General features: G+C 55.7%; 1 protein-coding gene across 4 annotated transcripts in view; it reads right to left on the reverse strand.

The window, feature by feature from the left end:
* SULF2 (sulfatase 2) overlaps positions 1–27560 on the reverse strand; it is a 96934-nt gene that overhangs the window by 6994 nt on the left and 62380 nt on the right. For all 4 annotated transcript variants that reach the window (XM_036321487.1, XM_036321488.1, XM_036321485.1 and 1 more), the window contains 8 exons: positions 20906–21057; positions 17747–17916; positions 12129–12279; positions 10852–11027; positions 8364–8492; positions 7064–7120; positions 6480–6606; positions 5472–5667 (listed from right to left, as the gene is read on the reverse strand). In XM_036321487.1, the coding sequence (XP_036177380.1) occupies positions 5472–5667; positions 6480–6606; positions 7064–7120; positions 8364–8492; positions 10852–11027; positions 12129–12279; positions 17747–17916; positions 20906–21057 (1158 nt within the window). The remainder of the gene's footprint in view (positions 1–5471; positions 5668–6479; positions 6607–7063; positions 7121–8363; positions 8493–10851; positions 11028–12128; positions 12280–17746; positions 17917–20905; positions 21058–27560) is intronic.

Genomic DNA, 27560 nt, shown 5'->3' on the forward strand with positions numbered 1-27560 from the left:
TGCCTTGGGATGGGGGAGAGGGTTAGGGTTTCCTTTGGGAGCAGTGGAAATGTGTCAGAACTAGAGGCGGTGGTTGCACTACACTGTGAGTGCATTAAGTGCTTCTGAATTGTATACTTCACAATTGTAAAAAAAACGATAAATTTTATGTTCTGCAAACTTTATCTCAATTAAAAAAAAGTAAAGTAGATGTAAAAACATAAAGGCGATTGAACCAGTAATCAGAAACCTCCCAAGGAACAGAAATCCAGGACCAGACAGCTTCACTGGTGAATTCCACCAAACATTCAAAAGAAGAAAGAACAAACTTGTCCAAAAAGTAGAAGAGGGAACACTACAGACTCTCTTTACGAGGCCAACATTATTCTGATGCTCAAACCAAAGGGCGCCACACACAAAGTTACAGGGCAGTATCCCTGATGAACACAATGCAAGAATCCTCAGCAAAATATTAGCAGACTGAATTCAACAATACATTAAATAATCACACACTATGATCAAATGGGGTTTTTCTAGGGATGCAAGGATGGTTTAATACCAGCAAATCAATGTGATACACCACATTAACAAAATGAAGGCTAACAATCATGATCTCAGTAGATACAGAAAAAGCATTTGACAAAATTCAACATCCATTTATGAAAAAAACTACCTGGTAAGGGCTTAATATCAAAAAATGTATAAAGACTTATACAGCTCTGGCTGGTTTGGTTCAATGGATAGAGCGTCAGCCTGTGGACTCAAGGGTCCCGGGTTTGATTCCGGTCAAGGGCACATGCCTGGGTTGCAGGCTCGATCCCAGTAGGGGGTGGGCAGGAGGCAGCTGATCAATAATTCTCATCATTGATGTTTCTATATCTCCCTTCCTTGATGTTTCTCCCCCTCTCCCTCATTGAAATCAATTAAAAAAATGTATCTGTAATACACACACAAACACACACACCTACATACACATGACTTATACAACTCAAGAGTAAAAGGACAATCTGATTTAAAAATAGGCAGAGGCCCTAGCCGGTTTGGCTCAGTGGATAGAGCGTCGGCCTGCAGACTGAAGGGTCTCGGGCTCGATTCCGGTCAAGGGCATTTACCTTGGTTGCGGGCACATCCCCAGTAGGGGGCGTGCAGGAGGCAGCTGATGGATGTTTCTCTCGCATCGATGTTTCTAACTCTATCCCTCTCCCTTCCTCTCTAAAAAATCAATAAAATATATTTTTTAAAAATAAATAAATAAAAATAGGCAGAGGACCTGAATAGACATTTTTCTGAAGAAGGCATACAGATGGCCAAACAGACACATGAAAATGTGCTCAGCAGCACTGCCCATCAGGGAAATGTAAATCAAAACCACAATGAAATATCACCTCATACCTGTTAGAATGGCTGTTATTAAATAGTCAAATAAGTGTTGGTGAGGATGTGGAGAAAAGGGAGCCCTCAGGCATGATTGGTTGGAATGTAAACTGGTGCAGCCACTATGGAAAATAGTATGGAAGTTCCTCAAAAAATTAAATAGAACTACCAGTTAACCCAGCAACTCCACGTCTCAATATTTATCCAAAGAAAATGAGAACGCTAACTTGAAAAGGTACATGCACCGCCATGTTCACTGCAACATCATTTCTAATAGCCCAAGTATGGAAGCAACCTAGGTGTCTACCGGTAGATACATATGTACAGTGGGGAACGTAAAAAAGTAAGTCTTGCCATTTACAACAACATGATGGGCCTTGAGGGCATTATACTCAGTAAGTCAGATAAAGATATACCATATGCTCTTACTTATAGGTGAACTCTAAAGCCACCACAAAACCAAAAACTCAAGCTCATAGATAACAGAGAACAGACTGGTGGTTGTCAGAGGTTGGGGGGTGAAGGGGGTCGGTCAACAGGTACAAACTTCCAGCTATAAAGTCTTGGGGATGTACTGTATGGTGGCTAAAGTTAATAACACTGTGTTGCGTATTTGTGAATGGACTTGGTGGACGTTTCGCAATATATACAAATATCAAATCATTATGTTGTAAGCCTGAAACTAATGTTGTCTGTCAGTTATAGCGCAATGAAACACAAACAACAAAACCCATGAATTTGAACTGGAAAAACAAAAGCCAGGCTGCACAGTCTCCCGGATGGAAAAGGGAGCGGCTTGGGGAGGGCACTTAGCTTCCCTGAGTCCCAGTTTTCCCAGCTGAGAGCAGGATGCTGCTCCTACCGGGTGGGCCGTGAGCTGGGACTGGAAGGTGCCTTTTCTAAGCTCTAAGCTGCTGAACACCGAGGGCATTCAGGCTAAAGGCAGAGCTCAGATTTGCAGCGTCACATCGCTAACACGAAGGAAAAGGGGGTGGTGGTCACGGAGGAGTGCAGATTCCCGGCTTCTGAAGAGAACCGGCTGGGCTTGCCTCCCTGGGGCCACAGCCCGCTCCTGGCAGGAGCTGACGTGCTGCCCCTGTAGACGTGGCAGTATGTTCTCAATTTGGCTCTGGCTCCCACCACGCCTTTCTGTTTTAAAACTGCACATCACCAAGTCCGAAACCCCTGCTGCCCTAGATGGCCATTGTTTTTTTAAAAATATATTTTATTGACTTTTTACAGAGAGGAAGGGAGAGGAAGAGAGATAGTTAGAAACATCGATCAGCTGCCTCCTGCACAACCCAGGCACATGTTCTTGACTGGAATTGAACCTGGGACCCTTCAACCCACAGGCCAACGCTGTATCCACTGAGCCAAACCAGGCAGGGCTGGCCATTGTTTTTGAGAGAAGGGCCTGGAGCCAGTCACAACTCAGGTTTCTGTTTGGCTCCACATGACCACCAGGTGGCGCCCAAAGCCTGAGGACTGGGTGGAGGCTGGCGGGAGGGAGGAGGGGATTCCTGCTCCCAAGTGGCCCCAGGCTTCCGGATCTGGTCTTGCTGCCCCCTCTCTGGGGACAGGTATTGGCACCTTTCATTTTTCAAACTCCGTGAACCAAAGGCTCTAGGCCCCAAGTCCAGGAGGGGCATTGCCTCTTCAGGAAAGCCTTGGGCCTTTGCTGGGCCTGGGCAGTTTTCTCCTTGGCTTTCCCCTCCTGAGTTCAGTCTCCCTGAAGCCGCGGGCTGGGCCCCTGGTGCACACCGTACTGAGCAGACCTCCCTGTGGGAACAGGTCACCTGCCTGAGGCCATGCACTAGACCCCCGGGTTCTCTCTGCCTTTGTCTTGCTTGCCCAGAGCCAGCTGCCTTGTATGTTCCCACCCTCCACCTCCAGCCACAAGCCCAGGGGTCCTCCAACTATCTGGCCTTCTGCCTGATGCTTAAATAAGCCGCTCATCTGGTCCCAGGGCGTTTGCTTGGACAGTGACAGAATTGGGTATTTGAGGCTGAGACCATTTAGCCTGCAAAGCCTCAAATATTTACTCTCTGGCCCTTCACAGAAGAGGTTGGCCAGCCCATGTCAACCTTTCCCTGGACTGAAGCCATGCCACTCACTCTCCCTGTCACCCTCCCGTCTGTTTCCAGGGCCCCTGAGATGCCCTCCCTTCGAGGCGTCCTGGGAACCCTTAGGCTCTGGAATCTAATGGCTCGGGTGAACCCTGGGCCGGGGCGGCCACCACGGGCCATGAGCTGTGTTCTTGCGACAGAACCTGCTTTACAAGGCTCTCTGGAGGATGACACGCAACAGAACCGGCACATTCTTCAGCGCCCGCTGCAGGCATAGAGCGGCTGGGCACTTTCAAAGCACAGGCGCTCTCCCATGGGACGACAGGCAGACGTCACTCTTCCCCTGGCAGCTGAGCTCGGAGGGGGCCGTGACCAGCTCGGTGACAGCTGAGTCTTCCAGCCACGTCCAGAGGACGTCTGCCCCCCCGTGCTGGCTCTCTAACTGCCTGTCCTCCAGCCCCTGCTGGGTGAGGTGCCTTTCCCCACTCCAAAACAGCCCACTGTCACCTGCAGTAACTATGTTCTGTAAAGCCACCGAGAACACAGACTTGCAGGCAGTAAACCCTGCTTCCAGCGGCAATGCGGGGCTGGATTCCTGGGAACCTCTGCTCACATAACATTATTTTAATCCTCACTTGAGGATATTTTTTCCATTGATTTTTTTAGAGAGTGGAAGAGAGAGAGGAGAAGGGGAGAGACAGACAGACATCCATTGGTTGCCTTCCACTTGCACCCTGACCCGGGGTCAGGGATTGAACCTGCAACTGAGGTACAAGCCCTTGACTGGGAATCGAACCTGTGAACCTTCGGTCCATGGGCCAATGCTCTAACCACTGAGAAAAACCAGCCAGGGCTAATGACACCTTATTTAATAAAATTACTAGAGGCCCGGTGCATGACATTTGTGCACTGGGGGTGGGGGGAGGGGGGCCCTCAGCCCGGCCTGCACCCTTTAGCAGTCTGGGAGCCCTCGGGGGCTATCCAACTGCAGGGAGTGGGCCCAAGCCGCAGTCGGACATCCTTAGTGCTGCCACGGAGGCTGGAGAGGCTCCCGCCACTACTGCTGCGCTCACCAGCCATCAGCCTGGCTTGTGGCTGAGCGGTGCTCCCCCTGTGGGAGCGCACTGACCACCAAGGGGCAGTTCCTGTGTTGTCTGCCCCCTGATGGTCAGTGTGTGTCTTAGCGACCAGTCGTTCCAACGTTAGGTCTATTTGCATATTAGCCTCTTTTTATATAGGATGTGCTGTTGATTCGTTAACACTGAGCTCATGGCCACCAGAGCTACAACTCACGCCTGCACAAGCTTGTCTGCCCCACGCACTTTCTCCATAAGGAGTGTCACAGCCTCCCTGCACTCAGGAACACGCCAGCACCTCGGCACTGCTGGGGGCAGTGCTAAACAGTGAGATCACAGGGAAAATACCCAGGCGTGAAAAGCATAACACCAACGAGACGTTAAGAGGTCCTGTGTAGAGTACGAAGCTGAGACGGACAGCACCTCTCGGCCTCCCCTGGGAGCGTGCACCCGGGAGACTCGGAGTTTTTGCGTCTGCACGTGTCCGCAAATGACCGTGACAGCATCTCAAGTAGTGACTTAGGGGCCACAAATAAGGCTTAGGGGTCGGCGAACTTGCAAACACGGACTCCATGAGCAGCGAGGACCGGCCCGTCAGCCTGCCCTAATGAGCTTCCAAGTCCCTTCTGGAGCCCACCCCCTCCTCCCTGTGGCCAGGCTCAGACAGGTGCCCTGCTGCTGCCGCCGCCCCTCCCAGCCCAGATGGTCCTTGAAAACACAAACCTGATCTTGGCTCCTTCTGAGAACCTGCGCTCTGATGTGATGGGCCCCCGGCATCCGCCGCCCCTCCCTCCTCTGCATCCCATCTTCACAGCACTCAGCTCTCCCGTTCTCTCTCTACTCCTGCCCTTCCCCACGGGGCCGGAGGATCCTCGGGGGCTTGGCTGTGTCCCCAGCCCCCTGGCTCTTGTGAGTGCCCGTGGAATCATTTCAATGAGCGAATCCCTCCCCTCGGTCCCCAGCGGCCCACACTCACTCTTCTTGAAGAGCTTTTTCCGGCGTCCGGCCAGGCTGAGCTGGTCGTCCCCGCCACTGTCGCAGGTGCAGGCCTCGCCGCCCTGCCCGTAGTACTTGGGCACCAGGTTGGACAGGGCGCTGCCACCGGGCCGCGCTGGGCCCTTACACTTGTGCAGCTTCAGCGTCCCCGTGGCGTCCTCCACACACTGCCACTTCTGCAAGTCACAGCGAGGCCTCAGGCTCCGCCCCCTTGCCCTCGCCCACCCTGAGAACTCCCCTCCCTGCCCTTGTGGGGACATGGGCTCACAAGGGCTGTGCTCCTGGAACTAGTTACTCAAGGACAGACACGTGTTGACTACAGAAGCACAGACATGGCACCGAGGGGGCACTGCATGGCTGTGGCTGAGTGTGAGCCCGTCGCAGGACGCACACGCAGGGAAGGGCGTTCCTAGAGGCACAGCTGAGCTCGGCGAGGCCACAGCACTGAGGGGGCGGCTGACCCAGCAGGATTAGGACTGCACTCCCAGTGGGTGGACATCTGGACAGGGATCCTGGAGGCCCTAGAGCTACAGGCCCAGGGGCCTTAGACGGGGGCTTCCCCAGCTGGTCTGGGCCCACCCCCCACCTCGGGTCTCTTCTCTTTGCAGCTAAGCCGTGCTCTAATGATCTGTTCTGAATTGCAGACGCATGCCCCTCCCCTGCCCTGGGCTCGCCTGACCTTTAACCTGCGGCACAAGATTTGACAACAATCCCAGGAGGCAAAGGCTCCCTGGCCTCATTGGCTGTTCCTCGTAGCTCAGAACCACTTGTGGGCTCTTGGCATAAATCCAAGGCCGAGCTCTCCCCAGAACGCCAGCTGCAGGAGGGCGCCACTTTCTGTGGATGGCATTTGAGGTTGTTGCCACGGTGCCTAGAACAGTGCCTGAGGAGCAGGCCTGGGTCACGTTTAGAGGGGCAGCCATTGGGAGGGAATGAAGGGTGGAGGGGCACCTGTCCCCAGCCCCAGGGCTGAGCCCCGCCTCCTCACCTGTCCCAGCTGCTCGCACGCGGTCTGGTACTCGGCCCGCTGGCACAGGTCTTTCACGCGCTGGTACTTGGGCAGGAAGTTCTCCTGGGCATCCGCCTTGTCACTGTCCCTCTTGTGGAGCAGCTTACTGTGGGGCAGAGAACAGGACCCAGGGCTGGCCTCCCGGCTCCGGAGCGCTTGGCCTCCCGACGAGTGTGGCGCCAGCCTGGCCCAGCCTGGCCACTCTCCCGATCTTTAAGGGACTGAAGAAGTGGGGGTTTCTATAAGAAACCTCCCCAAGTGCACGCGCTGGCAATTAACGGACACTGCGCAGGCAGCACCAAACATGTGGCCTCCAGATGCAAAAGCTGTGCCAACCACAGGAACAGCAGCAGATGCGCTTTCGTGGCTGAGGCTGTGGACACGAGAGCCAGGCCAGGCACCGTGGGAAGGTATGATAACAACAGACCCCCCTCCCCCAGCAACAGTGAGAACTTTCACACCGTGGGTGCAGGGGGGCTGCCAGAAGCGGCCTGGGATGTGGGGGGACCTGGGTGCTACTTGGCTCCAACGCCCTGGGTGGTTCCTCAGGACCCAGCACTCACCCTCTCTCTACCAGGAAGGAGTCCCGCCAGACCCTCATCTTCTTTTTCAAGTGAAACCTGGGGAAAAGCACACCTCCATCTTCTCATCAGTGTGGGGCCTCACATATCCCCGCCCCCTTCTCCCAGAAGCAGGATCGGTGCCCAGAGCCGCCTTGGTTCCCAGCCAGCACAGACCCCGGGGTCCCAGGGGAAGACGGGGTGGGCAGGGACGGGAAAGGCTTTGATGCCCCACCCTCCTGGGCAGAAGTTACACTCAGTCACGTGTGTGTCCAACAGCTCCCTTAGCACTGGGTGGCGAGGCTGCCTGACTTGGGGGGACTCACACTGTGTTTTGGAGGATGCCCTCCTGGACCCTCTGTAGCTGGATTTGGGTAATTTAACTGCGCTTGATGCTGGGTCACTCTCATTTCCATTTCCCAGACGGGCTCAGGCTGTGGCAGCTTCCATCCTGCACTGACTCCCAGGTACCCTGCTCCTCCCACCTGCCTAGTCCACACCCATGCAGCTTATAAGCCTCCCGGTCGGAGGGAAGGCTCAGCTGAGGGGGTCCCCTGCAGGGCGGTCAATGGGGACGGGCAGTGTCCGTCCAGCTCACAATAGGCGGCTTCCTGGGGCCATGAGCCCAGTGGACATTACAGTTTTGGCCACCAGGTGTCGCTGCTGCCACAGCAGTGGCTATGTCCTCCTGCTTTCCTGTCCCCACCAGGCTCAACTCACCTTCCCAGGTGCCTAAGTTTTGCTCCCCATCCCTGTTCCCCTTCCCGCCTCCAGACACCTAGGAACATTGCCATCCCGCCATCTGCATCAACGGCACAGAGCATGGCGACTGGGAGTGCAGCCTCTAGTCTGGAGTCTGAAAGCTGGAGCCGGAGCCAGACCTGCCCAGAGACCTCCGAGGAGTCACGTAACCTCTCCGGCATTCAATTTCCAAATTGGTCCCAGGGCATCAGCATAAAGCCCACCTCACTGGGTCATAAAGATCAAAATGACTAAATGCCATGCAAAGTACTCAGCACACGGCCTGGCCACAGGAAGTGCTGCATGAGAGTGTTCATTCCTGTTGTTTCAAGTTGAATACAAATTTAGGGTCTGCAACTGGTGGCCCTGGCCGTATTCCAGATGGGAGGCCAGAATCTTAGAGGGGGCATCCTTCTCTCCCAGGCGGGAAAGTGGTCGGGGTGGGGAACCCTGGAACCCCAGCTCCGGACGTGTGGAGAGGTCCCCCCACCAGACCCACACGGTCTGGCCACAAGTTTACGCAGGGGTTTGGGGGAGACCAGCGCCCCTTTCCCCTCCTCACCGATTCATGGGCCTCTCCGTGTCCAGCAGCTTCAGGATGGATTTCCCATCCATATCCGAGGGGATGTCCAGCCCTGCGATGTCCAGGATGGTGGGGGCCAGGTCAATGTTGAGGACGATGTGGGGGTTCCTTGGGGAGGCAGGGAGACCATCACTGAGGAGAGGGGCGGCTGGAGGGGTGGAGGTGGCCAGGGACTGGGGCCCTACAGGTAGGAAGCTGGGACCGTGCCACTCCCTGAATCTCAGCCCTTAGTGATCCTCTCTGTTGCCAATTCACCTGAACCCTGCCCCTCTACCCCCCTTACCTCTGTGCCCCAGACACACACAGGGGCTGGATTCACAGGCCACACCTGGCTGTCTCTTCAGCCAGGAATGCCCTCTCTGTTCCCAATATCCGAACAAAAGGCACCCACCCTTAAGAGCTACCCCAAACCCAGGGCCTTCCCCTGGACCCTTCTCCAAACCTCTGAGGGCAACACCGGCCCCAGTGCTGCCCCTGACAGCCAGGCACAGTCTGGCCTCAGGGCCTTTGCTCTGGCCAGAATGTTCTTTCTCCAGATACCAGCACAGCACTTTCCCTCTTTCCCTTTAGTCCCAGAAAAACCCCGTGACAGACTATGTGGTCCGGTGACCCCCGGCCCTGGTGTTCACACCTTTGTGGCCAAGGCAATAGAACACAGCAAGGGCAGCTGGTGTCACTCCATGCTCACGTTACGTGCTACGTGACTGCCTTGCTAGTGCGTCTCCCTCGTCTCTCACTGCAGGAGCAAGCTGCCATGGCGCCGCCCCCAGCAAGGACACTTGGGGAACAGTCCGGGGGGAAGGCTGTGTGAGTTCACGTCCGCCGCCGGCACTTGCACAACCCGTGAGCGAGGACGTGGGGCACGTGACAGGCCAGTGACTGCCATCCTCCGGCTTCTGTGCAGACCACTGTTGGGTTTTGTCAGCCAGATGGCTGACAGTCACGGTGACTCTGCCACCACAGAACGCACCCGAGAATGAAGCCAATTCACATAAAATAGGGCCGACAGATGGAAAACGAGAGCTGCCTGCGGGGACTGTGGGGCTGCTGGATCCAGCCGTGCCTGAAGCCAGAGCTGGCCTTGGACTTCCCGGTTACTTTAGTCACTGCATCCCTTTATCTTATTTAGTCTTGTCCGGTTTGATGGTCACTTCTGCTTGCAACCAAAGGAGCCCAGGCTGACAGATACTCTGTGTGTCTTCAGCCCCAAACCTGACATTGGCCCACTCTCTGTTTTGTCAGCATGGGGTTGTGGTTTGGGGTCCCGTGAACCGGATCACAGACTCGGACGCCAACCAAACCCGTAATGCCAGCGCCTACAGAGCCCTGGCAGGCCTCATTCTTCCTGTTCACGGGGTGACGCAGGGGTTCTGAGGGAGCATGGAGTGGCAGACAGGAGCACGTGACCCCGGGCAATGCAACCGCGGGGCCTCAGTTCCCTGAGGGATAAAAGGGATGAGAACAGCCTCAACCTCACAGGGTTGCTGTTATGCTCAAAGGAACACAGGGGTGGAAGTGCTTCGCCCTGGGCCCGAGGAATGAGCGCTACAGAAACAGCTACTATTATAGCTCCGATGACAGGTGGGGACCCTGAGACCAAGGACGGGGAGGGATGTGGTGCGGTCGGCAGAGGAAGAGGGATGAGGCCGGCCTGCCTCCGGAAACGGTCCCCAGGCGTCCACGGTGGCGGGACATCTCAGTCCCTGCCGGGCAAGGCTGCACCTTTCAGGAGGATTCCGCAGCGAGCCCGGTTGGTGCCGTGGGTCCTGTCCGGGCTCCGGTGGAAGTCGGACCAAGTGACTTAATAGCAACTCATCTGCATCTCAAAGAGCCACTTGAGTTGATGTCCCTGAGGTCCCCGTGGATCCGGGGAGGCTGCTGCTGAGATTCCCGGCCTCCCACCTCTCCTGCCCCCGACGTGGCGTTTCTGGCTGGCAGACGCGGCATCCCAAAGGCTAACCCATGGAGAAGGCTGGCCGAGGGCCACGTGGTCCCCGAGGAAAGATGGCAGGGGAGCCAGTTTACCTCTGCGCTGCGGCCTGAGCTGCTCGGCCGACCATACGACACCCCCATCCCTTCACCCCGGCCGCAGGATCCCTCCCGACGTCCACCAGCCCCAGGGGCTCCCAGCCAGACAGAAATCAAGGCGGCATTCCCACCGCTGGCGGCACAGGGGCCAGCTCCGCGCTCCCCTGGCACACTGCCCGCCACAAACATTCTGTTTTCACAGGTGCTCACGGCTCCTGGCCCCTCCTCCCTAACAGGCGTCTACAATGCGTCAAAATCCACCCTAAGTGACACGGTGGTTGTTTCACTTGGCACCGAGGCTCACCTGCCCGACGGGAGCCACCGGGGCGTGGGCGGGCTGCACGGCTGAATGCCGGCCTCTTGTCTGTCTGGGTGCCCGCGGAGCCTCGAGGCCTCCCTGGGACTTTGGAGCCGCGGGGGCAGGGGTGGGGGCACTTACAGCGAGCCGGCCTCCACGTTGGGGCCTCGCACGTAGAAGGGGACCCTGATGTCAAACTCGTACGGCATGGACTTGCCCTTCACCAGGCCGAACTGGCCGATGTGGTAGCCGTGGTCGGCGGTGTACACGAGGTAGGTGTTGTCCAGCTCGCCCGTCTCCACCAGCATGTTGTAGATCTGAGACACAGGGAGCAGGTGAGGGCCCCGCCCGCCGTCCCCCCGCCTGCGGGGTCTGAGGCCTCAGGCCCTTCCCTCCCCTGCTTCAGGTCCTCGCTCAGCCGTCACCGCCCAGCGGCCCGAGGCTGGGCCAGTTATAGCTGCAGCCTCTCCACTGCTGGTCACTCTCGGTCCCCTTAACTTTTCTTCACAGGGCTCCTCGCCTTCTCTCTCCCCCCCTTATTTGTGGGTTGTGTGCCCCTGCGTGAGAATGTAAGCTCCATCAGAGCAGCGACTTCTGTTGCTCACAAATGCTGATGAACGAATGAATGAATGAATGAATGGGTTGGATGTGGCCGTGGCAGGAGCCTGCGATCCGCCACGGTGTGTCCAGCAGAGCCCTCTGTGACGCCGCAGTGTTAATTTCTGTCCTGTCCTCCAGCCACAGGTGGCTGTCGGGCACCTGACATGTGGCTGGTGTGACTGAGGGACTGAATTTTAAATTGTGTGTGTTGTACGTAAATTTAAATAGCCGTGGATAACTCGAGTATGTGCCCTATATCCACACCGTGGGATATTACTCAGCAGTAAAGAGGAATGAAGCGCTGATAGCGCCACCATGTGGCTGAACACTGAAACCTCATGCCAGTCACAGGAGGGCAAATACTGTGTGAACCCATTCACGCGAAATGTCCGCAAATCCAGATACTGGGCGGACTACTGGCTGCCAGGGATGAAGGGTGAAGGGGGTGCTAGAGGGGGTGGCTAAGGGCGGCGGGGTTTCTTTCTGGGGCGATGAAAATGTCCTAAAGTTGACTGTGGTCCTGACCACACAAGTTTGCAAATATGTGAAAACCACCGACCTGCACGCTTTAACGGGGTGAGTCGTATGGTATGTGAACTGAACCTCAATAAAGCTGTTAAGAAAATGGCAATGGCCCCACAAGCCACATGTTGAACAGAACAGAGCCAGGGCAGAAAGGACGGTCTCAGCCACTCTCCCCGGCCTGGGGTGGTGCCTGGGTTCTGCCTCGTTTCCCATTCTTCTCCAGCGGGTGACCCTCGGGACGGTGCAGGGCAGGGAGGGTCAGCAGGGAGGGGGTGCGGGGGGTGGCGGCCTACCGTCTCCATGGAGTCGTCCACGGACATGAGGGTCTGTAGGCGCTTCCGCTGGAGCATGTTGGTGAATTCCATGTGGATGGGCTTCATGGGCCCCGTGTAACGCATGATCCAGTGCTTGTCGGGGTTGGGCGCGTAGTTGTAGCTTGGCGTGCTGGCGGGCAGACACACACGCAGTGGTCAGGCGGGGACTGGAGGGGGGTGCTGGGCCGGCCCCCAACCCACCCAGGCCATGAGCGAGCGCTGGCCCTGAGCGGTCTGCAGCCCAGCAAGGACACCCCCGCATCTGGGGGAAGCGGACGCTGGTGTCAGGGACTCGGCTAAATGTTAGGTCGGCCTTTCTCCTCTGTGGGGCGCCACGGGGGAAGACCTCAGGAGGCCTAGCGTCAAACAGTGTGGAGCCACAGACGCAGAAAGCCCCTCCCATGCCGCTGTCAGCGCACCCGGACACCAAGGCCAAGGGTCTCTGGTGTCCATCTTCCTTGAACACCTGTCTGGAACCTGCCCCTTCCCCTTTTTAAAGCAGGAGAGAGGCTCCGTGCGGAGCCTCCAGCAGGCACAGCCCCCAATTCTAATCCACCAGGACGGCATTCACTTTCCAGTTACCTTGGGTAGACGGCAAGCGACAGCTATCACGGTTAAGGCGCGACGACCGAATTTCCCTTTGCAATAGATTTTGGTTCAAAAAAGGGAAGCTGATTACAAAATTAGGTTAGTAACAGCCATGCCCGCGCGGCCAGCGCTGTGAGGATGGTGCCTGACGTGTGCATTTGGGACAACCACACTGTGACTTGCTGTCACGGCTATTCCTCCCTTTGGTCAGCTCTCCCATTTACAAGAGGAGGAGCGGAGGGTCAGAGGAGTCTGGGTCCTGCTGGTGGACGGGGTGGGTGTGATCAGCTTCCCTTTTTTGAGGATGAGGAGGCCCAGGGAGGGGACTACCTGGCCAGAGGCAGAGCTCCGGGAGCGGGTCAGGTGGGCCAATGAGCTGTTATCAGAAACCCTACCCGCCCCCCCACTTCCCGCTGCCCCTGCCCTGGGCCTGACTGTGGACACTCACGTTTGAGCAAAGCTTCAGCCAAGAAATTCCCACTGGGAGAACATGTTTGCCAACGATATCACCGATAAAGGGTTTAATCTCCAACGTTTATAGGGAACTCATACAACGTAACAAAAGGAAGATAAACAACCCAATCAAAAAATGGGCAACGGACCTCAATAGACACTTTTCGAAAGAGGACATTCAGAAGGCCGAGAGACATATGAACACATGCTCAAAGTCACTAACCATCCGAGAAATGCAAATCAAAACGACAATGAGGTACCATCTCACACCTGTCAGGATGGTTATCATTAACAAATCAACAAATGACAAGTGCTGGTGAGGATGTGGAGAAAAAGGAACCCTTGTTCACTGCTGGTTTGAATGCAGACTGGTGCAGCCACTGTGAAGAACAGTATGGAGTTTCCTCAAAAAACTAAAAATGGAACTCCCATTTGACCTAGGGATCCCACTTATAGGAATATATCCCAAGAAACTAGAAACACCAATCAGAAAGGATATATGCACCCCTATGTTCATAGTAGCACAATTCACCATAGCTAAGATCTGGAAACAGCCTAAGTGCCCATCAGCAGATGAATGGATTAGAAAACTGTGGTGCATCTACACAATGGAATACTACGCTGCTATAAAAAAAAAAGGAATTCTTACCATTTGCAACAGCATGGATGGAACTGGAGAGCATTATGCTAAGTGAAATAAGCCAGTAGGAGAAAGATAAATATCACATGATCTCACTCATTTGTGGACTATAATGAACAACATAAACTGATGAACAAAAAACAGATCCAGAGACAGAGAAGCATCGATCAGACCATCAAACCTCAGAGGGAAGGTAGGGGAGGGTGGGGGTAAGGGGCAGAGATCAACAAAGGACTTATATGCAAGCATATAAGCCTAACCAATAGACACAGACACCAGGGGGGTGAGGGCATGAGTGTGTGTGGGGGGGCAATGGGGGAATAAGGACACATGTAATAACTTAATCAATAAAGAAAAAACAAGGAAATATACACAATACTATTCAAACTTTAAAATATCATATATTTATCAAGCACATACTTAAGAGATAGATGATAGATGGCTTCTTTGAAACAAATTTATGTGCAAAGATTCAAAATAAAAAATGCGAAGCAACTCAAAATATTAAAAAAAGAAAAGAAATTCCCACTGGGGATTAGGCAGCACAGACACCCGGGCCTATTCAGTCTGGGGCCTCGGAAGTTTGATTCCAGTAACATTCTGTCCCAGACCAAGAACCGCCCCCCCTCCCCCCGCGATCTGCGCTACTGGAAACCCCACCCACACATGGGGGTCCCGGTGGGGGCCATGGAGAGAAGTGCTCTATTTAAACCCCACACAGTGGTGTCCCTAGAACTGACCGCACTCAGTCCTCCCCATCATGCCCCTCCCCAGGCAAGCTGCACACAAAGGCTGAGTTTCCAGGGCTCAAGACAAAGGCCTTTCAGAATGGCAATTAAGGGGCAAAGGGTTGCTGGGGGGTAGAGGAGGGAGGCACACAGGTCTGGTCAGAAACTGAGCTCCCTTCCCTGCAGACCAGACCACCATCGATGGGTGGATGGGTGGATGGGTGGATGGGTGGATGGATGGATGGGTGGATGGACAGCCTCCTCAACATCAGGATGAGCTGGGGCAGAAGGAGCAGCGCTGGGGCCAGCAGCCTGACAGTTGTGGAGACGGTTGCTATGCAGAGTGGGTGAGTCACAGCCTCCAGATTCCTGCTGGATGTCGCTGTCAGCCCTGGCTGGTCTCCTGCCGCTAAATCCAACCCGGCCCAAGGCCCCTTTGATGAGGAGCTCGGCTGCGCTCCTGCGGGCTGGCCCGGGGCCTGACCTGCGTGTAGAACATTCCCAGCAACAAGCTCCCTCCACCCCTCCAAGGAGCTGGAGGGGGCGCTGGCTGCACAGAGCCGCTCTCAGAGCTGCTGGGCGTGTGGGAAACCAATCCCCGCAGGCCCCTGGGCGCATTCCAGGAGGCGATTCTGAGCACTCGCCCCCCCTCCTGCCCTGAATCTATTAGGCCGCTGTCTGTCCTGGAGACCAGGAGGGGCGTCTGTCAGGAGTCTGTGGAGGCTGAGCCCAAAGCCCTTTCTCTGAAGCAGAGGCTGCAGGGCCAGGGGCGGCAGAGGCCAGGCTTCCTCAGAGCCCAGCAGACTGCTGCTCGGAGCTGCCACCCTCACCTCCTCGAGAATCCCAGGAATGTCTGTGTGCACAGCAGGCCTCGGGGAGGAGCCCCCTCTGCTGGGGGCGGTGGGAGGGTGACTGCCCTGCAGCCCCGCACCCCAAGGCTGGGAGCCGGTCTGGCTCCCCTGGGTTAGACAAGGAGGCCCCTGAACCCACAACCAGAGGCCACGCTGGAAACACAGGCGGGGGCTGGTGTCTGTGTGCGTGCATCCGTGTGCGTGTTTGTGTTCCTGCGTGTACATGCCTGTATGGTGGTGTGTCTGCCTGTGCGTGTTTGTGTGTATGTGTCCGTTGGGTGTCTGTCTTTGTGTGTCTGTGTGGATCTGTATCCCTGTGCAGATCTTTAAGTGTGTGTCTCTGTGTCTATCTCTGTATGCGTCTGTATCTGTGTTAGTGTGTACAGGTTTGTGCGTGCACTTGTGTAACTGTGTGTGTCTGTGTATGTGTCTGATCTGTGTGTATCTGTGTTTGTGTGTCTGATCTGTGTGTATCTTTGTGTATGTGTGTATCTGTGTTTGTGTGTCTGATCTGTGTGCATCTGTGTTTGTGTCTGATCTGTGTGTATCTGTGTTTGTGTTGTGTCCGTGTGTGCATATGTTTGGACCTTTGCGTGTGTGCTTGGGAGGGAAGGGGGGCGACATGGCGGCAAGAGCGTTTCTCAGCCCCAGGCCTGGCCCAGGCCCAGGCTCAATGGGGAGTCTGCTGGGCCTCCGGTAGGAAGATCTGGAACTCCGACCCAACCTGCAGGGCTCTGTCCCCCACCCCCCAGACCAGCTGCAGAACTTTCTGGTTTTGTTTTAGAAATGATTACACCCCAGAGATAAGCGAGCCTTCCAAACACACCCCTAATAAGGCGAGGGGGTTCTCTGGGTAAGTCATAGCAGGCGCTGCTCATGTTCAATTTCTGTGATTTTCATTTCAAAGGGAAGATAAATGAGCAGGCAAGTCAAACAATCTCCTGACGCACCAGGGCTGCTGGGGGGGGGGGGGGGGCAGGGGAGGGGGCTGCCAGCACCTTTTAAAGGAGAAGCCACAGAAGCAGTGGGCCCTCCCACCCCACAGCTTCTCCCTTAGGTGGGACTGAGCTGGCCACAGGGCCCTCTTGCCAAGGGGAGCGTCAGTGGGGTGGGTAGAGTGTGCTGGGGGGCAGTGCTGCCCTCTAGGGGGTGCGGGCAGCTCATTCCGACAAATCCTTCTCCCCAGAGCCCAGGGGACAGAGGCTCCCACACCCCTGACCCCACCTGGGTGCTGCCGGAAAGCAGTTACAGAGGGGCCGAGGGGAGCCACGCATTCTGAGTTCAGGGAACATGAAACACCAACGTGCCCGTCCGTGCGCCCAATTCACAGCGAGGGCTGCCGAGTGGCTCCGCTAAGTGGGAGGTGGCCGGAGGCGGAGAAGAGCAGAACCTGCCGGGAGATCTGCTGTCCAGCTGGAGGGAGGAGGACGGGAGGGTGAGCGAGAGATGGGAGGTGGGAGTGGGGGCTGGATGCGAGTCCTGGCGCTGCCACTGACCAGCTGGGCCGCCGGAGGGAAGTGACCTCACCTCTCTGGGCCCCTGGCTCCTGGCCTGCCAGATGGGATCCCACCTGTGACTGAGACACAGCCTCCAAGAGAGCCCTCCACGCCCCCTTCCTGGGAGTCACACGGCAGGAGCGTGACTGTGTGACCGACAGCCCGTGGCAGAGCGACGGTGTCACAGCCCGAGACTAGGTTACAAGAGGCGACGGCGGCCACCTCAGCCTCCCGCCGCCTCCCCATCCACCTCTCCCCATCTCGGTCTCATCTCCGGAGGAAGCCCTGCTGCTCTGCCGAGAGGGGGGTCGAGGAGCCGCCATGGGGTGACCAGGCAGCGGCAGGCGCTGCAGCCCCCGCATCAGAACCTCCCCCAAGGCCACTCCCCGTCACCTGACTCCAGACTCTGAGCTCACACACCGTCGCTAGAGCTGCTGGGTCTCAGGGGAATTTGTTAACTAGCATATCAAGGCTCCTTGTGAGTCTGCAGTGACGTGGTGCGTGTAACGGGCTCAGCATCGAGCCTGGCACCTGGCCGAGGCTCAGGAGGCGGCGGAGATACTGGAGTCCGATGACGCCATGGACCCTTCCCAAGAGCAAGTTGTGAAATGGACAGGATTACCAAGGAGACCCGTTCTCCTGAAGTGCAGGTCTAGCCAGCCACAGACCCGCCCGTAGGAGGATGTGGGGCCCGAGTTGACAACCTGCCTCTTTGGATGTGAGCCCCCTTTCCCCGCAGGGAGCAGTGTCCGGGCTCGTGAGCCCCGTCTGTCACTGCCGTCAGTGACAGCGGCCCTCCCACCGCCATTCCCGCCAGGGCCCCGCGGCAGGTGCTGCTCACATGTGCTGGGACGCGTTGGGGAAGAGGCGTGAGTACTGGGGGGCCGAGTCCTCGGGGCCGTGGGGGGCTGCGTGGCTGATGACCATCAGGACGGGCCTGTGTGGGTACATCTTCTTGGACGTGCGGAAGAAGCTCACGCTGTCGTTGGTGATGAGGTCTGTCAGGTAATCCTGGGGGGCGTGGGAGACACGGGAGAACGCGTGAGGAGCCCCACATGCGTACGGAGCACCCGCCGTGTGCCAGGCTCCGCTGGGCATCGGGACACAGCAGCGCCAAACTGGTCGGTCCCTCCCTGTGGGGCTGACCGTCTAGGGAGCAGACAGGTAATACGTCAGCAAAAACCGGGCAAGTCAAGTGGTGCTGTGCTCAATGGAGAGAAGGTTGGGGAGGACGGGCGAGGGACTGCCATTTGTCATTCACTCGGGACAGGCATTAAAACATAACAGCTTATTCCGCGGGTGCCGCTGTGCCAGGAGCCGCTAGTGTTTCCTTGGATCCGCTTGCTGAATTCTTATACAGCCACAGGAAGTGTGTGTGACGCGAGCCCTGTTTTCCAGAACAGGAAGTGAAAGCACAGAGAGGTTATGTGACGACGTCACACAACGGGGGAAATGCTGCCACCAGGCCTCCCTGGCCTGAGTCTTTCCCCAGCATTTCTGCAGGACCTGGGGTAGGAGCAGATGAGCAAGTAAACAAAAAACCAAGACAGTGACAGGGTTATAGTGACAGATGTGCCAGTGAACCAGGGGCTGGGCTGGAGGGGTGCGCGTTAGCTGGGGCAGTCCAGGAGGGCCTCTCTGAGGAGGTGACATCTGAGCTGAGACCTGAGCGATGAGGAGCCAGGCCTGGGAAGATCTATGCCATCGGGGTTCACCTTCGCTGCTGGAATCCTTAGGGGAGCTTTACCGATGCCTGAGCCCACTCCCAGAGTTTCTGGTTCAATTGTTCAGCCCGGACATCGGACTTTTTAAAAGCTTCCCAGGGGGTTCCAATGTGCAGCCAGGATTGAGAACCTGATCTAGGGAAGAGTTCCAGGCAGAGGGAACAGCCAGTGCGAGGGCTCAGAGGCAGGAATGAGCTTGCCTCGTGTGTGAGAACAGAAAGAGGATGGGCAGGGGCAACGCAGGGATGCGCCAGGGAGCAGCTCCGAGGCATGCACAGCGAGACCCGCTTACACCCTGGGCGGCAGGAGAGCAGAGCTGGAGGCACAGTGACGGGCAAGCTCGGCCAAGGAGGCGAGATGCGTCTGAACTCTTCCTGAACTCGGCCAACCCTTAGCTGCTGATCTCTCTGGCAGGTAATGAGTTCTTGAAATGTGCCCACTGCTTCCTAGGAAGCAGCTCTGTCCAAATGGGTCACTTTCAAAAAGGGACACTATTTTAGAGGGAAGGAACCTGACTAAACGGCATCAACTGTGCCCTGAGCTGTACTGTGTGATACACACACACCACGGCTGTCCGCAGGCATCTGCCCCAGGGACACACGCACACTGCACCTGTGCACAAGGCCAGCCACTGAGGTGGTGTCGATGGAGCAGTGACCAGCAACAGGGAGAAGACCAGTGGCACACACTGTGGTCCTACTGTGCGGGCTGCGCAGACATTAAAGGGCAGCTGACCTGTAGTCGCTGAGGTGGAAAGTTGTACAGACACACTGTTAGGAGAAAGTGTCAAACCCAGAGCGGTGGGAGAAGCCAAACCCCGACCTTCACAGGCACCAAGGAAGGACCCTGAAGGGCAGTCCTCCAAGCGCTAACGGGGACTGTGAGGAAGCGGGGGAGACACTGGCTACTTGAGGTGCTTTTCCTTGAGTCCTTTTTATGATTAATCTTAGGAGCACAAAAGGGTTGTATAAGGGGGCCTGCAGAAGCTATTACATCAAAACAACGTGACGTCAATCGAAGAAGTGCTGGTCTAGTCGTGGAACATGACCTAAAGGTGTTAGAAAAGCTCTGGAATGAGAAAGGTAACTAACAGTGGACCTAAAAATGGTGCAAAGCTCGTGGGTGAAAAGGAGAGGTCGGACCCCAGCAGGAAACCAACAGTCAGTGCCCCGAGGATGGATCCAGAGACGCAGTGAGATCCCGGGGCCACCAGCTTGGCTTGCTGCCTCCGGCCAGTGGGGTGGGTGGGAGAAGGGCTGAGGAGCTTCTTAATAAACCCACCATCACTGTTCGATTCTGGAGCTACATGCCTGAGCCAGAGCCAATGAGGTGCAATGGGACTGCTGGGAGTCCCCAAGGGAGACTCCCACGCTTGCAGCTGGGCCGGAGGCCGAGAGGACGGCCGGATTGCTGCTGGGAGGGGAGAGAGTCCATCTGTGAATGGGGTCGGAGGGAAGAAAAGAGCTTAGAGGGGAGAGAAACCACTGCCTGAAGACATTTGAGCCCCTGGCCCAGCTCCGTCCAGTGCTATCACTGCTGGGTCAGTTCAATACGTTTCCTCGTCAACTGGGCCAGTCCGAGTTACCTTTCTGGTCACAAACAACTGAAAGAGGACAGTCTGATTCAAGAAAGGGTAAATCCTGCAGTTTAGGGCAATCCAGGAAGACTTCCTGGAAGAGAAGGTAGGTAAGACTTGGATAAATTCAGGGCAGGAAAGCACTAGCAAAGATTTTCAGGTGGTTGTAATAACAGGCCAGCTAGGTATGGTTGAAATGGCTCATACTGGGGAAGACAAAATAGGAGACATGGCTATTATGTTTGTGTATATGCACGTGCGCGCGTGCGCACGCGCACACACACACACACACACACACACACACACACACACACATGTGTTTCTAGACTGTGGTGTGGCTCACCCTTGGCTACCCAGCACCTGGCACAGAGCTTGGCACTGAGAAGACTCTCAATAAATAGTTGTTGAGGTAACAAATGAATAATGTAATCAAATTCAACTAGTCCACTCACCTTCTATGATTGTTGTGAAGACTAGATACACAAAGCACCCTGCACAGCTCCTGGGCCATACAGGTACACATTGTTAGGATGCAAGGGCGTGCCCATTTCCCAGATCTGGGAACTGAGGCTCTTAGGAGCAGGCAGCATAACCAAGGGCACATAACACATGTCAAGAGTGGGCTCTGAACCCTGACTCACTGCCCAGTCCTGGAGGGCGGGTGGAACAGTGCAGGGGCTGCAGGGGCTGCAGGGCTTACCTTGGAATAGTCAAAGCCGTGCTTCTCCTTCATCCCGTTCCGACAGAGCGTGTAGTTATAAAAGCGGGAGTTTTTAAGGAGGCCGACCCACTCCTTCCAGCCCGGTGGCACGTAGGAACCGTTGTACTCATTCAGGTACTTCCCGAAGAAAGCTGGAGGGGAGGAGGGACCAGGAGGCCACGTGAGAGAGCAGTGAGCAAAGCCTCGCGAGGCGCCGCCCACCCTCCCTGCGCCCAAGGCCTGAAAACAGCTCCATCCTCGGAGCCTGGGGCCCTGAGGGAGCAAGCGACGTCTGTGCCCCCTTCTGAATGGTTTCATGTGCATAAAACAGAATGTGCAGGATTACAGAGAAAGTCAATTATTCTGAAATATAGTTACCAACATATTAAGATATTTTACCATAGAATCAAAGGTGTCTTTAAGAATGATTTTTAATGAAGGCAGTAAAAGCAAGGCACTGTCGAGAGTGATAATTTCAGAGTAGCGATGCATGGACATCTTTAGCGTAGCTGAGGGTAAGAAATGGACAATACCAAGTGTTGGCGGGGATGCGGAGCAACGGGAACGTGCATGTACTGCTGGCGGGCGTGTAAACTGGTCCCACCGCTGAGAAAGACGGTTTGGCAGTGTTGGCTAGCCTTGGACCTAGTCATACCTCATACAGTTCAAATCCTGGATATTTACTCAACAGAACTGCATTCATTCCCGATCACCGGAAGTCGCGAGCAGGACAGGCGCCCGGCAGCAGCCGTCACCGTGGCCCTCAGAAAGAAGCCCGCGTCCTCCAGCCTCGCCTTGGTCAGAATCATCCAAGTGCCATTTGGGCTTCCGTTTGCTGACTCCTTAGTTTTATTCTCAACTGGTTCAGAACTTCCACAAGGAAGAAGGCGAAATTTAATAAGACCCCTCACAGAGCCCTGTCACTGTCTAGTCACGGTGGTGATGTAAAAGTTTGCCTTTGAAATAAAGGAAGTAAAAAGAATAAAACAGTTGAGAGAAAAATATTTAAACAACAGAGTCTGTGTGCCCAGACCTGGTAAAAGTCAATAGATCCACTTAACAACGGTTTATTAAACACCCATGGTATGGCAGGAGCTGTCCTGGGCACCGGAGACAGCAGCGAGCCCAGCAGGAACCCTGCCCGCACGGCGCTGACGTCCGAGTAGAGGGCTCTGACAAATCCGGATGGTGCTGCTGGTGATAACAGCGATGAGACAACAGCCCGGCCGGCGTGGCTCGGTGGTTGAGCGTCAACCTATGATCCGGGAGGTCATGGTTCAAGTCCCCGTCAGGGCACATGCCCGGATTGCGGGCTCGATCTCCAGTGTGGGGCGTGCGGGAGGCAGCTGGTCCATGATTCTCTCTCATCACTGATGTTTCTATCTCTCGCTCCCTCTCCCTTCCTCTCCGAAGTCAATAATAACATGTCAAAAAGGAAATAAAGGATGATGACGTGACAAAGTGGCAGAGACAGAGATGGCCCCCTGGGGGCACCACTGGGCCAGGTGGTCAGGGAGGCCTCTGTGAGGGATGATGGGAGTGAGTCAGAGCGAATACAGGAATACAAGGAGAACTGCTTCCGGCAGCGGGAATAGCAAGTGCAAAGGTCCTGAGGCAGGACAGAGCTGGGGGCATGTGAAGAATCCCGGGAGGCCAGCGAGGGAGGGAGGAGATGAGGTTACAGGGTGGCGGGACCCGGGGGGGGGGTCGGGGGGGCCAGGGACTCCACAAGGAGGAGAAGCAACGGGAAGCATGGTGGGGATACTTAAGCGGAGCACACGTCCTCTGAAACATTACACGCCGGGCTCCGCCTTCTGCGTCCATCTTCCTGGGAGCAGGGCCTCTGACGTATTCCGAAAGGAACCCAGGGCACGAGAACTTAAGCAGCACAGAACCTCACTGTTCTGAACGCAGCCCTGGAGAAAGGGGCTGAGTTCTCCCCCCAGGACTTCCACGCCCCTGGCGTGGGATCGACTGGTTTGTTCCTGAAGATGTGGGCCAAGGTCTTCCTGATACGTGTGCCGTGTGGAATGCTAACAAGCTTAACTCCCTGGCCCGGCTGGCGAGATAGCGATTCCTTGGGGGCGGGAAGTGGGGTGCCTGCGGAGGCCCAGCCCTGCCCGTTATTGTCCAGTGCCATGGGTGTCAACGTGTCCGGAGCTGCCTCCTCTGCTAGAATCTCCTCCTTCACATCTCTCCCTCCTCTCCAGCCCTCAACCCTGAAAAAACCCAGAAGGAGTGTATTATCCAGGCTCCACATGGCCCTGGAAAACAGGGCTTCAGTCAAAAGCTTTTAGTGCCAAATTAGATTTTGTTCTCATTTGATTAGATTTCCCCAAGGCAGTTTTTAAAATGGTTATTCTGGCACCAGATGAGGTGGGACACGCAAATCAGTGTGGGCCCAGGGCTGCGGGCGGGGACACGGAGCCAGGAGGGTGAGCAGGAGTGAAAGTCAAGATGAAAAATACAGCCGTGCCGTGGCTGATGTCACTGAGCTCTCCCGGCGAGGGTGGTGCCAGAGGAACAGCAAACGGGGCTGGCGTGGGGGGCGGAGCAGCTTGGCAGGCAGATTACGAGGAATGAGATGAGGGAAAGGCCACTGACAATGTGCTGGCTGCGGCTGCCCCTGGGAAGCAGGGCTGGCATCAAGGGAAAAGGCGGAGGGAGCAGGTACTGCCTCCGGGGTGCCAGGCCCCGGGGGGCAGGGGTGGGGCATTTACACCTGGCCGTGGAGATTTCTGTTTGGCCTGCCTGGTCCTGACTGTGACCCTCTGGGTTCCGTCACTTCTTTACTTAAGTACACATGCGCTGATCTTAATTCAGCCCGACCACGCAGAGTACCACATTCCCCTGGCTACTGCCATTGGTTCACGCATAGGCATGTGACCCAAGTTGGGCCAATGAGACTCAGCCCCGAACTTTTAAAGAACTGCTGGCAAAGAGACATTCTTCTTCCATAGGGCTTGCGGCTGCTTGGGGTCATCTTGCCACTAAGAGGGGAGAGTCCATTTGAGTTTGAAGTTACATGGAAGACAACAGCAGAGGTGAGGACTGGGGAGAGAGAGAGAGAGAGAGAGAGAGAGAGAGAGAGAGAGAGAGAGAGAGAGAGAGAGAGAGAGAGAAGAGAGAGAGAAAGAGAAAGAGAGAGAGAGAGAGGAGATGAGAGAGAGGAGATGAGAGAGAGAGAGAGAGAGAAAGAGAGAGAGGAGATGAGAGAGGTAGATGAGAGATCGAGGAAGCAGACTCTGAACGGGGCCAGGGCAGCGGGGGCTCCACCATGCGAAGGAATGGCGACAAGAAGAGGAGCAGCCCGTGCCAGGCCGTCCTCGCTTTGCATGGTCCTGACGTGCACACAGCAGGTTCCACGGTTCAGGTCGATGCCAGTTCCCCACAACACGGTTCCCACGCAGCCACAGGGTGCTCACTGTGATTACGCAAAGTTCCAGCTTCGCAGCCGGCGCTGCGGTCCACAGAGCGGTGTGTACACAACACGTGGGCACCGTGATCCGTGGCCAGTCGCGGCGCTGCCTGCAGAGCCAGCCGGTGACCGGTCACGGCACCTGCCGTTCCGCCCACGCACAGACAGCAAGGCCTCCTTGTCCCCAGGGATGCAGCGGCAAGACAGGCTGCAGAAGTGGACTTTCAGAGAGAACCGGCGGCAGGGCTCGAAGTGCAGCAAAACTGAGTGCATCAGTCGGGATGCTGACACGGAAACCCCAGTCGCATGTCCTGCAGTTGAGGAGAAACGGAGCCGCCCGTGGGAATGAGGGCTCGCTCGCGGGAACCGCTAGAGAAGCCGCCAGAGGAACGTCGTCGAAGGCGAAATTAATCGACATAAATGAGGACGAGCGGCCGTGATGGAAATGACGGGGAATCCGGAGGGAGTGACGCTGGCAAAAACACTTCCCATTTTAAAGGGGCCCTTGGAGATATTTCACAGCGTGGCAAGCTGCGCGTTCGTGGGGGCGTCGTTTAATCTCTGGACACCTCCGTTTACCCCTTTTTAAAACGGGGGTTAACAACAGTGCTTACCTCATGGGCTGGTTGTGAGAACAATGTCTGTAAACGGCTCAGATCAGCCCGTATCAGCGCCCACTCAGGGCGACAGTTTCATTGTCACCAATGGGTCCCCTCTCTAGCCACCTTCTTGTTCCATTATATCTTGTTTAATGGAGTCATAGGGACAGATGTCAGAATCCTCCCTCCCCTCCTCCCCTTTCTGAGGGGATTATTAACCCCTAAATCTGTCCGAAAGACTCCCTCCTGGCCCTGCAGGCCAGTGCAGGAAGCTCTTGGTTGGAAAGCTGTGAGCTGCTTCCCTCCTGGCCACTGCTCTCCCATCTGTCTGAGTTAAGTGCTGCCGGGGAACCATTCGGAGTCTCATGGGAGGGCCAGGCCCTTCTGTTCTCTCTCCCAGCCCTGAATCTAACTGAAATCGCCTCGTAATAATCGCATTTGTGGTCTGTAAACGCTGTGTCTTGCTGCGGCCGGGGACGGAGAGGAGGCAGACAGTCAGAGGATCATTTTGGATCCGGGAGGAGGGGAGGGAGATGGAAGGTTTTGGCAACTGGACTCTAACAGGAATGCCAGGCTCATTTCTTGGTGCTGGTGAGCGGGTTGGGCCGGTGTGGGGGACACTGTGTTTGGCACCTGCGGGCAGCTGTTCCCCTTCCCCTGGGTAGCAGAGGTGATGTGGGAGAGCGGCCGACAGCATGTCTGCAGCCAGACTGTCTGGGTTTGAACCCTGGTCCTCCACCTCCGACCCAGGGCACCCCAGGCAAGGGCCCTCCCGCCTCTGAGCCTCCGTGGGCAATATGACAGCAAGCCACTGCCCGCTGTGACGTAAAGTGGAGGAACCACCGCGAAACAGTACCTGGCACATCCTACGTGCCCCGCGAGGGGCAGCCCATGGGCCCACAGCACCCAGCGCCTCGGGGAGCTGTCCCTCCCCCAGGGCCATCTGGGTGGATCTGTGAATAAGGCTGTTTTAAGAACACTGGCGTCTCTTAGCACACGCTCATCCCACGCCTTCTCCACCCACATCCTGCATAGAGATAATCGATACATAACGAAGAGTTGAAATATTCCAGAGCTGACTGGTTGAATCATGCTATATTTCATTATTTCTATTTAAATATACATATTTCATTAAATACTTATTCATTTTGATTTGGCAATTTCCCCCATATTTTGGAGCTAATATACCAACATATACACATCATATATAATAAAGAGCTAATATGCTAATTAGACCGGATGGTGGAACAACCTTCCAGAACGACCAGTGGGCAGGGCTGTGAGGGCCTCGGTAGCCGGGGCTGCAAGGGCCAAGCCCCTTGCACGAATTTCATGCATCAGGCTTCTAGTGCATCAATATACAGATACACAGACAGACACACAAACACTTTCTTTGAGGTAATTTCTAAAAAAAATCACACCCACTGCACCCGTTTCCTCCCCAATACAAAGGTCCTGACTGTCAATCAAACTGCTCTTCTCCACCCACAGGGTGTGTGTGTGACTGAGCTCAGCCAATCAGACTCTACCCTGGGACTTTGAATCTTGAGCTAGGAAACTCACAGGTGGAAAAAAGGGGTTGGAGTTTTATAAGAGCCCCTGATGTGACAGTTGCTCAAAAGCTGGAACCCTCAGATCCAGTGACTGAAAATCTAAATGACAGCGGCAAGGCCATCAACGTGATGGAGTCTAAGGAGAAGAGAAAGGAATCCTGCTGCTTCATCCTCATCTCCTTGCTCAAAATGGAAATGGACTCCACCTGGACTTTGCCTTCCACATGCCTTCCCTTTGCCTTTTCATAACCCAGTCACCCCCAAATGGCCAGAAGGATGCTTCTGGACCCAAGACCCTCCTGCCATTCCCATTCAGTGGGGTTTCCAGAGTCAGAGAGCCAGGGTCCGAGCCCTGCTGCTCGCTGGGCCTCAGTGACTTCATCTGTAAAATGGGAGCAGTGACGAATGAGATCACTTCTGGCACAGAGTAAGAATGCCAAGGGAGAAAAAGGGGAAGAACTGTGAGTTTCCAAATATAGCCAGCCGGCTTTCCTTTTCAGGGAGGGGGATGCAAACGCGGGTCTCTGGAGAAAGGAAAATGGTTGTTAGAAACCAGATGTAACGCCGGCTTAGAAATGACAGGCCCCCCGAGACGCAGTCATGAGCTCGGGAGGGATGTTTATGCTGCGCAAAGAAGTCGGCGGAGCGTGACACTCGGCCATTAGCAGAGGGGCCGGAGCGCAGAGCCGAGCCAACGACAATAAACAGTGTTTGCCTAAGCAACTCGGAAAGGTCAGCAGCGCGGAGCGGAGCGCCGAGCGCCCCCTCTCCCGAGGTAATGGCTCGTTTCACAGGCCAGGAGTCCGGACAAACAGGAGAGGTCTCAGCCCTTCATGGCATCTTCTGAAGCCCAGCTGTCTGGGTGCCTCTTCCACAGGTTTGGCCATTTCCATGTGTCGTTGGGACTGTTAGAAACGGAGTATTTTCCTTCAGATCCATTCATCTGAAGCCAAACAGGATTTCAAACTGGACTCCTGATGGGTCCCCGTGAACCTGCTTCTCCCCAGCCTTCCAGCGGATGCCACGGGCTCGGCCACACCTCCCTCTCCCCGCTCACGACCACTGATGACATGTCAAAGCAGCTC

Source organism: Myotis myotis, unplaced genomic scaffold, assembly GCF_014108235.1.
Source record: "Myotis myotis isolate mMyoMyo1 unplaced genomic scaffold, mMyoMyo1.p scaffold_m19_p_9, whole genome shotgun sequence".
Taxonomy (NCBI): Eukaryota; Metazoa; Chordata; class Mammalia; order Chiroptera; family Vespertilionidae; genus Myotis; species Myotis myotis.